Here is a 13685-nt window from a genome sequence, read left to right as displayed (position 1 = left end):
AGTGAGGTCCCCAGGACGTAGGTTTGTTTAGAGTGACCTTCTCTTAGATGGATTGCCTTACAGGGCTGACGAGCTCCATCTGCCCGGGGGGCTGGGAATCGAACCCGGGTCGCAGCGGTGAGAGTCCTGCACCCTAACCACTAGACCACCAGAGGCCCCTTTAATGTTATACAGACACAAGAAAACCCCAGGAGGTAGATCTTTCCTGTAATGCAGAGTTAGTGATCATATCTGAGCATTTATATGCCACCCCAAAAGTTAAGGCTGCAAACCAGAGTGAGGCCCTGCACTTCTGGGCACTGTTACTTGTTAAAGGGTTATTCAATTCCTGTACAACAGTCACGGTGCAAAGTTAGACTTTGTTTTTATGTTCCCCTAGTGAGCTTCATCCTTCAGCAGAGGGGAGGTAGAATATGTTGTCAAAGAATTATTAATACAGAATTTCTTGGTCTAACGAACTCTGTGTGAACAGGTCTGTTTGGTAATTATCTCTTTTAGAAGAATAAAGAGGGTTGAACTGGAACAGACTTTGAAAATATTTTTGGTTTCTCTGATGCACCTGGAGTGATTGTTTTTCAGCTGTCATTACAAATATGGGAATATGTGGGTTGTTGTTGAGTTGTTTTGTTTCGCATTTGGGGTTTTTTTCTTTTTAAACATGGGCTGCTGAGGTCTGAGGAGTAACTGAGCTCGAGTACCACAAATGTTAGTGATGGGGATGGTGCTACAAGACTCACCAAAGTCAAAGAACTTAGGAAGCCATACTATAAATAAATGGGAAAAATAGTGTTGAATAAAGAAGCAAATGAAATGGGCAGAAGAAGGGAGGAGCAGCTGTTAACCCAGAAGAGACTGTGTGATGCATAATCATACATGGAAGCCAGTACTATGGACATGACCATTAGTTCTTTTCAACAGCTGAATGAAATGATTTCATCCAAAACAAACAGCAGTTACTGAGAATACAAACAATGTATTTGCTATTGTGGTTTCTGGATGTATGTGCAACACTCCTCTTTTACTTTGGAGTATGGATTCTAGAAAGTGAAATGTGTTCCTACCATGAAAACAGCACAAAGTGGGAACTTTTATTTATTTTACTTTAGAAGTGTTCAAAAGCAAAGTTTGTGGCAATAACATCCCAACAAGTTTTTCTTGTTTGCAAATTGAAAGGATATGTGCGTTCATTTTGGTATGCACATCCAATTGAGAATTTTTACTCTGTGTTTTGAGCAATACTGTTTATAGCTCCAATTACCTATATTTGCATTATCTTCTAGATACTCTTGGTGGAAGCTCTTTTTTTTTTTTTTTGTTACAGTTTTTTTAGATTGCCACTAGATATAATTGCCAGTCCATGATTAAAGCCTATTGGATCCCTAGAAATTCTGGAGCTAAAAATGCCTGTGCAATTGATATAAACGTCTGAAATTTATTTGAAAGCGCTGTGGGAATATTTTACGTGATGCAAGTGATCTTGCACACTGTGGTGCTCGTGATGGTTAAATGGGAAGAATGCAGAAAAGATGGTGAATTTAGCATTCATTCTCAAACAGAATGTTCCAAGAGCAATAATTGGTTTTGGGTTTCTTTTAGGCACACCTACCACCACATCAGCAGCTACTACAGGCTTTAGTTTAGGTTTCAACAAACCTGCAGCTTCAGCCACACCATTTGCTTTACCTGTTACTTCTACCTCAGCGGGTGGCCTGTCATTATCATCTGCTCTTACATCAACTTCTGCTGCAGGTAGGAAAATGTTTAGGGGTTTGGGGGGGTTTTGTTTGCTTTTTTAACAGGAAATCTCTATTGTAAAACAGTTCTATGTTTTATTTTTTCATTATTTACATAATTTTATGGTACTTAAATGAAAAGGTTCATTGGGCTTCTTGAGCTCTAAATTTGTGTACTCTAATACAGATAGAATTATGGCCAGTATGCCAGGTGATGTAGACACTGTATAATCTAAGTCATTAGAATTGTAGCAAAGAGCTATGAAGAGCAATAGCCATTCGACAGGTAAAATCATTTTTCATATTGTTAACCCCGAGTTGAAAGCTTCCTGCTTTCAACAGCTGTGAAGTTTGAAAAATGTCTACCTATTGCAGATGGCCTGAAATGGTTGACTAGTAGCAGAAATAAGTTTTTTTCCAAATTACTTCTCGTACTGACATACACCTGCTGTCATATTTAACTCAGCTGAACTGCACCATGCATGATAATAATTTAGACTGGAGTTCATTTTTCTTAGCCTTAGGAGACTGCATTTGAGCTCAGCTATCTGTGCCCTCTGTGCTCTGTCCCTTTATGCCTATGGTCTTTCTCTACTTGATTCTTCTCTGTCCTACCAAAAGCTGGGATGCTTAATTCCAGAAGATAGCTCAAACTACCATGAAAATGTTCTTGTATCATGTGTCTTGTGTAAATATTTTAATGCTAAGCATAAACATTAAAATTTCAGCATTTTAGTGTAAAAATCAGTAGCATTTATGAGTTCCATTATGCTGTAAAATAAATTCTGTGCCAGATGCTAGATTCTCTAGTGTTCGGGGGGACTGCCAAAATTTCTGTATAGTTGCAAATACATATAGACTGATCAGGGTTATGAGGTTGTATAACAAAATAACATATAATTCAAAAGTCTATGGCTGTGGTTGAAGAATCTGAAGAAAATAAAAATGTCTGAGTTTATTATCCAATTATGATGAACATGCTGTTCAGACCTTTCAGTTATTTGAGATTTCTATGGACACATTTGAATGCAGTGTCTGCATGAAGCTGGTTTCCTTTCTCTGCAGGAACTACTGGCTTTACATTAAATTTGGGTGGCACAACTGCTCCAACTACAACTGCTTCCACAGGCCTTTCCTTAGGAGGAGCCTTAGCAGGTTTAGGAGGTTCACTCTTCCAGAATACAAGCACAGCAGCAACAGGTAAGTTAGTTTTTTTGCTCCTTCTGTCTCAAAACATTGAAATTTTGTGTGTGATTGTACAAATTCATAAGTTTATACAAAGTCTTAATCCTGCGGAATTGTAATTTTTAACAGTGCTATGGTTAAGAACAGTGTTGCTGTCCATGGACAATAAAAATTAAATCTGAAATGATTGGCTCCTTTCTTATTCTTAAATGTGTTTGTACTTAATACTTTTTAAAAATGAGAATGCAAGGAAATCTGTCGTTGTCATAATTGACTCAAGGAAGTTGTTCATATATAGGAGAGGGCAATGATGCAAAAATATCTATAACTGGAGAAGTTGAAAGCTCCTTATTTTGGTGGGTTTTGGTCTGAATAAAATCTTTTACTGTTAATGTTGTCATTTCATGGCTTCCTGTTTTTTTCAGCTCTAGAGGAGGAATTTGTGCTTTGTTGTAGTTTTGGTAACACTGCTCTTAAATGAAACAGAAAGATAGTTACACCATCATAGAATGGTTTGGGTTGGAAGAGACTTTAATGATCATCTAGTTCCAACCACCCTGCCAAGGGCCGGAATGCCATCCCCTGGACCAGGTTGTTCATGGCCCCATCCAGCCTGGCCTGGAACACTTCCATAGATGGGGCATCCACAACTTGTCTGGGCAACCTGTGCCAGTGCCTCACCATGGTCACAGTAAAGATTTCTTCCTAATATCTAATCTAAACTTACTCTTTCAGTTTGAAGCCATTCCCACTACTCTGTCACTATCTGCCCATGTAAAAAGTCGCTCTCCCTCTTTTTTTTTAAGCCTCCTTTGGAAGGCCACAGGGAGGCCTCCCTGGAGCTGCCTTATCTCTAAGCTGAACAACCCCAGCTCTCTCAGACTGTCTTCATAGGAGGAGTGCTCCAGCTTTCTGAGCATCTCTCTAACCCTCTGGGCTCACTCCAACAGGTTCGTGTATTTCTCGTGCTGAGGACCCCATAGCTGGATGCAGCATTCCAGGTGGGGTCCCACGAGGGCAGAGTAGAGAGTCAGAATCACCTCCCTCAACCTGCTGGCCATGCTGCTTTTGATGCAGCCCTAGGATATGATTGACTTTCTGGGCTGCAAGCACACACTGTTGGCTCATGTCCAGCTTTCCATCCACAAGAGTTCCCAAGTCTTTCTTCTCGGCGCTGCTCTCAATGGGTTCTCCCGATCTGTATTCCAATCTGGGATTTCTCCCGAACTAGGTGTAACACCTTGCACTTCATGAGGTTCTCATGGACTTAATTCTCAAGCTCGTCCGGGTCCCTCTGGATGGCATCCCATCCTGCTGTTGTGTCAGCTGTACTGCTCAGCTTCATGTCCTCTGCAAACTTGCTGAGGGTGCACTTGATCCCACTGCTTGTGTCACTGGTGAAGATACTGAAGAGCACCGGTCCCAAGACAGAGCCTTGAGGGACACCACTCATCACTGGCCTCAGTTTGGACATAGAGCCCATTGACCATACCTCTGGCTGCATCCAGCCAGCCAATTCCTTATCCACCAAATAGTCCACCCTTCAAATCCATGCTTCCAATTTGGAGATAAGGATGTTGCTTGGGACCATGTCAAAGGTCCCAGACAGAAGTCTAGGTAGATGACAACAGTCAGTCTTACCTTGTCAGCAGTTGCAGTCACTCCTTCATGGAAGGCCTCCAGACTGGTCAGGCACAATTTGCCTTTAGTGAAGCCATGCTGTCTGTCTCAAACTGCCTCCTTGTCTTGCATGTGCCTTAACATTGCTTCCATGAGGGTCTGCTCCATGACTTTTCCAGGCACAGAGGTGAGGCTCAGTGGTTTGTAGTTCCCCAGGTCTTCCTTTCTCACCTTTTTAAGAATAGGAGCGATGTTTCCCTTTTTCCAATCACCGGGGGCTTTGCCTGACCACCATGGCTTTTCAGACATGACGAAGAGCGTCCTGGCAACATCAGCAGTGAGTTCCCTCAGGACCCTGGGGTGCATATTATCACAGACTTATGGCTATTCAGCTTCATCAAGTGGGCTCAAACTGGCTCTTTGTTAGTGATCTAATTAGTTACCAAGTAACATGAAGAAATTGCATAAAACACTTACGTAAAGTTGTATGAAACTGCATGCAGTTTGTTTTCTTCTCTGCTTATTTTGCATATTTTTCAATCCAAGTGTAAATGGACGCTGAAACTGTGAGCAAGTTTATATATGCTTTTAGTTTAAAATAAGTTTGAATTATCAACACTTGAAGTGCAAAAATGCTGTTTGGATTTTTTATAGGACTTGGGCAGAATGCTTTGGGTTTGACTCTGGGGACAACTGCGGCTCCTTCAACTACTGCCAATGAAGGTCTTGGTGGCATTGACTTTAGTAGTTCTTCAGACAAAAAGAGTAAGTTTTTTTTAAAATATTCTTTTTTTTTTTTTTTAATTGAGAGAATTGTCAGAACACTACGGCAACGACACCATTTCATTGTGTGAGGAGTGGGGAATTGAAGCTGTCGACTTTTAATTTCCTCTCCCTTACAAGGCATTTCAGTTAAATTCATTCTTTGATATTGTGCTTGTACAGAAGAACAAGATCTTGTGTGCAAATGCAATGTAATGTAAATGAACTTATTTATGTAAAAATAAGTGTAGGCTAGTGTCATGCTTGAGAACCAGGATCTCAACCCTTTAGCTTTCAGGGAGTGAAGACTCACAGGGCTGCTCGCTGAGGTGCTGTCGCAGGTTTCTATAGAACTCTATGTCAGATTGTCACTAGAGGGAGGAACAGAGCTGTTTAAGTAGTGCTAATATGAAAAGTACTGCTTTGAAATCAGTGTTCTCCAGCTGTAAAAGATCTTAAACTTGGTTTCTTCTTTCGAAAGCCTGCACAATTAAAATGGACTAATTTTACGTGTTATTCTTCAAATCTGTGTTTCTGATGGTGCATAGTTCTATCTGATACATTCTATCAGGTTGTTATAACAAGTTACAAAAACTTTACTTCTGTGGTAGCTTCAAAATACTTAAGTAAGGAACTATTGAGCATTGATATGTGGATACTTAATAATTTGTCTTGCTTTTATACTTCCAGAGTAAGCTTAACTAAAGCTGATTCTAAAATGTGCATTTTCTCTGGTGAATCAGAGCTGTTAATTTAATTTCTTGGTTTCATTCAGGAATAAAATTTTGAATTGGGTATGCCAATAGCTAAAAGAGAAAAAAAATATAGAAACTCTATGAAACCATTTTTACAGAGTAACATAAGTTGTGAAGAGAGAGGTCTCCTTACTTGTAGAAGAAAGGGCATATTGTCTGTCCAAAGTGGAGTGCTCTGCATGATGTTTTTTTTGGTATTTATTACCGAAACTGGGAGTGGTGAAAAGCTTTGATTCCTGTGCACTTGTGGGATTTCCATTACTATAATACTGGGATATCACAACACTTCCATAACATACAAGTGTCATGAAATGAGGACCGGAGAACCACAGACTGAAAATCTACTTTGGTAGTAGTGTTGTTTTGTTCATCTCTTAGGGGAGAAACTTGTGTGAGTATCTGAATTGCCCTATATATTGAAGAGTGGAACTGTGTCAGTTGGACTGTCAGGATAAGCAGAGATCTCTTAGCTAAGCAGTGGGAAATGTCAAAGGAGACTGTATTTTGTGGTTTTGTTTTAATCTAGGAGTGTTTCTCATAATGGCTAGTGCTGGCTTAAGCAGCCCTGACAAATATCCCTATTTAGGTGCTGCTACTTAGTTAAACATCCACTGGTCAGATTATGTGACCAATACATCTGTTCTAGAGCAAGCAGCTGTCACAAGTATTGAGGCCATGTTACTGAGAACGCAACTGCGCTGGGCAGGGCACATCTCAAGGATGAAGGACCACTGCCTCCCTAAGATCCTGCTCTATGGTGAACTTGCCACTGGCTGCCGCATGAGAGGAGCCCCGAAGAAAAGATACAAGGACTCCTTGAAACAACATCTCAGCCTTGGCCATATTGATCACCATAACTGGTCTACTCTGGCCTCAAATTGGGAGGCCTGGAGACACACCATCTATAACGCAGCTGTCTCCTTCGAGAACACACGCAGGATCACTCTCGAGGAAAAAAGGCAGCGCAGAAAGAACCGTGTATTGCAGAATACACCATCTAAGGAGTCTTTCTGCTGTGCCTTTTGCAATCGGATATGTCTGTCACGTATTGGCCTCATAAGCCACCAGTGTGCCTGTAGCAAATGTGGATAGAGCCTTCCCAAATCTTCGTTCGCGAAGCCTCGCCATGATGACTTAGTTCTGTCAGTATACTTGTTAGTACTACTGTATGAGGAACTGTGTTAAGGTTTGAGTGGTGGTTTCTATGATTTTGAGGTTTTTATTTCTTTTTTCCTCATGAAAAAAGGAAGCAGGAGATGTGGCTAGCAAAGAAAAGTGCCCTAGGAATCCCAGGGCAGATAGGGACTAGCACCTATGTTCTTTCCTCTGCAATTGGTTATAAAAGCTTTTCCTTCTAAAAACTGACTGTCTTGTATTTCTTTAAAATATGGTTGCAGGAAAAAAAAAGCTGTTCTAATTTTTACTCATGTATTGCTAAAAAGAATGTTAAAAAATGTAAAATCTGAAGCACTTGCTTGCCCAGAAAGTAGCAAAATCTGATTTCAAATCTGCATGTTTTACTTTATAAGTATTGTCCTGATGTACAGCAACAACAAAACAAACAAAAAAAAAAGAGAAAAAGGTGGCTGGAGGGAGAAAGCAAAGCATATTTAGTTTCCTGCCTAATTTTTCAGTTATCAGCAGAGAAAGTCCTAAATTCTGGTGTTTATCCCTCCCACTTTTTTTTCCTTCCAACTTGCTATAGATTATTTTTTTTTTCCCTTAGCCAAAGGCATAAGGAATGGTTGTGAGTGCAGGATCTCTAATGTAGTGGATGACAGTCTGTAGACAGTTTAAGTAGATGTTGCTTCTAAAAGTAGTAGCTACTCCTGGCAGGAGCACCTGACTTGTGCAACTTAAAACTTAGTTTGTGGCACTAGCATTAGCTGCATAGCTACTTTCTGTCTTGGTGGCACTGAGAGCGAAGACAGAACATGAATTGGATCCAGCTGAAGATGAAGCCAGTGAGTGTTCTTCCTAGCAGACTGCTGTGGTATGGATGCAATTACTGCCCTTGGCCATAACTAGAAATAGTCATGATCTGTGTTATTCATGATACTGTTTTCAGCTGTGTTCTGTCACTTGGAGGCATTTGGCATCTTGATCCACAGATGTGTGATTTGGAGTGTGCAGATGGTAGATAAGCAGTAACATCTTCAGTTCTGTAAAACCTCATTACTGAAGTAGCAGAATTCTTAGGGAACTCCAGCAGGTAAACGTTCATTACCTTTGTACTTGAAAGTGCTGTTGCTGAATTTAAACACTTGAATGTTTCCTGGGTGCAGGTCTAAGTGAGTTGTGGTTGCATAAACAGGAACAGATTTCTTATGCAACTGCAGTTGTTCATGCATTTGTAGTGACTTACACAGTGCCAAAAGATGTTTTGTGTTACTCGGTGTGCCAAGAAATTAGCACCTCAACTGTTGAAGCATTGGTTGTGAAAAGATAGTTATCTGTGAAGGGGGTGTAAATTAAATCTTTCTTTTATGGCTAGTCTAATCTGTTCTGCTTATCAAGAGAAACCAAGCAGATGTAGTCATTAGTTCTTCCCTAAAATCTTATTAAGGTTGTTTTGTTTGTTCTTCAAAGCTTTATTTCTGACCTACAGTTTTTATTTTTCTAGGTGATAAAACAGGAACAAGACCAGAGTAAGTGTCAGATTTTCTTTACAGTCCATGTCTTATTAGAAAACAGCTAAAAAAAAATTTAACTCTTCTACTGATTTGATATTGAAAAAAGAGTAGATGTACATAACCAACATTTGCAGTATGAGCAATTTAGTCGTGTTGGTTCGTCGTTTTAAATGCGGCAATTCTTCCTTTAAATGCAATACCTACAGCTTTTTTGGCAGCTGCTGTAGGCTGATCATCTGGTCTGAAAAATGGTTTCTGCAAATGTGTATAATGCTTACACCGCAGGCTTGGACCCTGGCATGGTATCGGTAGTGTGCATTAATCCTAATCATTCCTAGCTGCAACATTTGTGCAATGGGTGCAGAACTAATCACTCACTTGAATGTTTTAGTGATATTTGGTAGTTATGCAAAAATGTTTGGCAATATGAAAGCGCCATCTAAACGTTCATTGTCTCTCATAGAGATAACAAAGCACTGAAGGATGAAAATCTACCTCCAGTAATCTGTCAAGATGTAGAAAATCTACAGTAAGTAGTGGCTTTTATTTGTGATAATTGATTAGCTGAAGTACTGTTGATGCTCTATGTCAGGAACACCCTACTGGAGGCTGCATGGAGCCCAAGGCCTTTTGACAGGTCAACTTTGAGAACAGAGTAGATGGGTAATTCTAGTAGCTGAAGTCTTAGTCTGGCTTTTTTTCAGTCTCTCTTTTTCATGCATTTATGCAAATGGACCTGCCCAACAATATGCCCTTAGAATCTTAGCCATCTCTCTCTAGGAGTATTAAGCTTGTTGCACATGTATAGTTAGTATTGAACCTTATGTCCATATTGCATGTGTATTGTGGCTCTCACATGGAGTAGAGAACTGCAAAAGAGCCTTCCCTCAGGCAGGGAGGGAACGGGTTGTAGACTTGGCTGCATGTCACTGTATTTGTGAGTTCAAAATAGTAATTGCTTTTATATAGATGATATATATTACTACATATATAGAGCATTAAAAATATCTTTGTCATTCAGCATAACATGTTTAAACACTTGCTATTTGAAGTTAAGGGTTTGGGGGAGGGGTTTGTTTTTCTGTTTTGTACTTTTACAGTATTAGCATGCTAGGAGTTAAGATAGTACTGTGCCATACAGTAATTTTACTGTTCAGTACTTGGTTTTGAAAAAAAACAGTAGCTGTTCAAGTAATGTGACCAAGAGGTAAACAGTTGGGTACTTCAGATTCAATGTTATGTTTATTTCTTCTTCACCCCCCTCTTTTTACCTTCCCCAGGAAATTTGTGAAAGAACAAAAGCAAGTTCAGGAAGAAATTAGTAGAATGTCCTCTAAAGCAATGCTTAAAGTACAAGAAGACATTAAAGCTTTGAAACAGCTTCTGTCTGTAGTTGCCAGTGGATTACAGAGAAACACTCTTAATATTGACAAGCTGAAAGTTGAAACTGCACAGGTATAAATGAATATAAATTTTGTTATGTAGAGTTTGTATGTTGATTGTTTCATGTAGGATAACTAGCCTTCTTTATCAGTAAACACATGCCTCCAAACTAAAACAGTTGTAAAATGAAAAATTGAATCACTTCTGATCTATTTGAAGTTACCGGGGGAGACTGAAATCTGTGAAGTCAGTATTTTGAGATAAGTACAACAGCAATAAAAATGACTTTTAATCAGGAAAGCATTCCTACCTAGCAGAGGCAACAGAAGGGAATGTGTGCCCACTTTAGTTCAGTTTCAGTAATATATTCAGCTGCTCGTGAAGACACATTTGTAACAACGCGCTGGACTCCGGAGCAGCAAAAATGCAAGTATGTGTTCTTCTGATGACTTTGAAAATAAACGACCAAACAAAAAAACACCCCATAATATTTCAGGAACCAAAATATCGTAAATAGCACTAGTTTTCATTTAGTGAACTTGAGTCACAGCTCTGTCCACCAGTCTGCATCTTAGCCTTGCAGACAGTTTGAGCTTGAGTTTTGATGTAAATGCTTTTCAGGTGAAGTTCTGTACCACTTTTTATTTCATCTAGCATGTCAAGTATTGCTATATAAATAAGTAATATTTTATTCTAAAGTAAAAACATTGATGTTTTTTCTGTATTTTATTCTCTAGTTGTGCCTTGCCAACAGTTTTCTGTGAAAACAAAAACTTGTTAATTATATTCTCGTATTTCTGTACGTGATGCAGTTGAGTATACTCACAGAACCAGGCACTGAGAAATTCTTAATGGTAGAGTTATTAGAAATATTAAACAGAAGTGTATGCTGTAATTATCATTCATAACATGATCATTTCCATAGAGAAGCATTTTTCTAAACTAGTTAATATTTTTTTTAAAAGATAAAATAATCCTTCTTGCTCTGTTTCTTCTCTTTTAGGTGTGTTACTTCCTTGCACTTGAATGTTCCTTTTTTTCCCCTCTAGTCCTCAGTAATTATAACAATATTTCTGAAGTACAATAGAAAGATCTTGTCTCTGACAGCTTAGTGTAATATTTTCTCAACTTTTGAGTGCTTAAAGTGCTTTCAGTATGTGCTATCTTTTTTTCCTTCCCCAAACTTCTGTTAGTATTTGCAATTCTCCAACTTTCTAGCAGTCTGTTCTTTGGAGAAATTCTGGTCAGATTCTATCACGATTTTAATGTAAATATATGAAGAAAATACTTTATGTGAACGAATAGTAGAGTCCTAGCTATTTTTCTTTTTGAACACTCCATACAGAACCTTATATTTTATTAATTTTCCCTATTTATTTAGGAGCTAAAGAATGCAGAAATAGCATTACGAACTCAGAAAACTCCTCCTGGTCTTCAGCACGAAAATACAGCCCCAGCAGAGTGAGTTGCTGTTATTCGTAAAAATAGTCAATGATACAGCTTGAAGAAGAGAAGAAATGAGGAGACCTTATTGCAGCCTTTCAGTACTTAAAAGGGGCTTGTAGAAAAGACAGGGATAGACTTTTTAGGGGGCCTATTAAAACAAGGGGTAATGATTTTAAATTGAAGAGGGTAGATTCAGACTAGATATTAGGAAAAACTTTTTTATGACGAGGGTGGTAAAACACTGGAAAAAGTTGCCCAAAGAGGTGGTGAATGCTTCATCCCTGAAAACATTCAAGGTCAGGTTGTACAGAGCTCTGAGCAACCTGATCTCATTGAAGATATCCATACTTATGGGAAAGGATTTGGAAGGGACCTTTCAAGGTCATCTAGTCCAGCCTAACCATTCTGTGATTCTGTGAACCTATTACAATTTTTTTCTGCTTCTTATAGCATAGAGTGCTTCATAGAATCAGTGTTTTATTTCTGCATTTAATTTATCTTAGTGTCTTAGACTTCCAGTAGTAAAGTGATGTCAGTAATGTCATAGAACATAACACTGCAATGAATTGAATGAAAACTGGCAGCTAATACAGATCAGATAAAAAGTATTGGCAGAATAATGAAGTATAATTATACAATTTCTTTGATTTACTCATCTAGCTACTTCAGAATCTTGGTCGAACAGTTTGAAGTACAGCTGCAGCAATACAGGCAACAAATAGAAGAACTGGAAAATCATCTTGCTACTCAAGCAAATAATTCACACATAACTCCACAAGGTAAACGTTTCAGTTTTAATCTTTCATACATGAAGAATTAAGCAAACTTATACCTTTAACATAAACTTAGTAATTAATCTCTCTCCTCTCTTATCGTTGGCTTTTCTCATTTAATGTACAGAAATTAGTGTTCAGATGTATTCCTTAGTTCTTCAATGTAAGGATTTGAAATTAAAGGTTAAATTCATAAAGGTTCTTGAGCTTTTGAAGATGGATCCAGTTTCTGAGGTGCGATTTGTAAGCTTGGTTTGTTTTGACATCCACATCTCCCTCCAGCATCTAGGTGATGTCTGGCACCTTCTGTCTTGCACTGGGCTGTCTGACCAGGCAAATAGGAGTGCTTCCTCTGCCAGCTCCAGATCAAAATGGGAACTTTTCCTTAGTTTGGAGCCTGTTGGTATTGCCTTCAGCTCTGATCGACTAAGAAAATTTAGTCTTGTTTGCTGCCACGTCATTCAATCTTGAGAAAACCTTTCTGGTTAAAGAATACTGACCTCTGGACAGTAGTTTTCTACTGTTTGGTTACCATTCCTGTGATCATAGACAGTTTTATCTTTTGGGCCATTTTAGATACAGGTCCTGCAATAAGCAGTGATTTCAAGTGCATGTCTTTCTGTGCTAAATGATATTTGAAAATCCTGCCATCACAAGATGGTACGTTAACTATGGACTGTGTAGACCTAGCTTCCAGAGTAGAAAATATTCTTTCCTGACCCAGAAAAGAGGGTCCTCTCTTTTTCTGTGTGGCCGCCTTGTTCATCAAGAGTATGAGAGGGATGCCTTCACAGATTTTCCTAAGGTTTTTCAGCAGTTTCTGCTAGAATCTAAAGGTTCCTTGCTTGTGTGGACAAGGCTCAATCTGTTGTGCCAGTACGAGCATACTGTCAACAAATGATGTCAACACTGTATTGCATATGTAGCCTTTACCATACAGGAAAAACACAGTTTACCATGCAGGCCTCCATGACTCAGAATGTCCTGAAAATTTTGAATTGTCTAGTATTCAGTATCAATAAATTGCCTCCAGAGTCTTTGGAAACTTGTGGCCAGTCTTCCTAGACACCACTGCCTTCACAACCCTGCAGGGTGGCATGACACTAATTCCACAGTTTTTTGATTTTATAATGGAGAATTTCCCCTATGGACAGGCAGACATTTTCAGTTCAAGAATCATTGCTAGACCATGCATCTTCAAGAACTTGATAGCTATTATTTGCATTTTTCAGAGAAAATGCAGCTGATCTTTTTACAATAAAAGACCACTTCAGCACTCTTCTGTCCTCCACTTTTGTACGTTGCTTCTTTGAGAAAAGCATTTTTTTGTCAGCAGATGCCTCATTTTGTCAAAATCTTTGAGATTTCCCTTTTAATACTAAAATTTTATTTTAG

At 38.9% G+C, this 13685-nt stretch overlaps 1 protein-coding gene across 1 annotated transcript in view; it reads left to right on the top strand.

Annotated features, from left to right (window-relative positions):
- NUP58 (nucleoporin 58) overlaps window positions 1-13685 on the top strand; it is a 39505-nt gene that overhangs the window by 2867 nt on the left and 22953 nt on the right. The window contains exons 2-9 of the mRNA XM_017831571.1: window positions 1499-1749; window positions 2799-2933; window positions 5193-5303; window positions 8679-8703; window positions 9152-9217; window positions 9969-10143; window positions 11453-11532; window positions 12178-12296. Coding sequence (XP_017687060.1) covers window positions 1499-1749; window positions 2799-2933; window positions 5193-5303; window positions 8679-8703; window positions 9152-9217; window positions 9969-10143; window positions 11453-11532; window positions 12178-12296 — 962 coding nt within the window. The remainder of the gene's footprint in view (window positions 1-1498; window positions 1750-2798; window positions 2934-5192; window positions 5304-8678; window positions 8704-9151; window positions 9218-9968; window positions 10144-11452; window positions 11533-12177; window positions 12297-13685) is intronic.

Source organism: Lepidothrix coronata, unplaced genomic scaffold (genome assembly GCF_001604755.1).
Source record: "Lepidothrix coronata isolate B3197 unplaced genomic scaffold, Lepidothrix_coronata-1.0 Scaffold193, whole genome shotgun sequence".
In the NCBI taxonomy this organism is placed as follows: Eukaryota; Metazoa; Chordata; class Aves; order Passeriformes; family Pipridae; genus Lepidothrix; species Lepidothrix coronata.
Note: the sequence above shows the minus strand (reverse complement) of the source record. Positions and strands in the feature narration are given on the sequence as shown.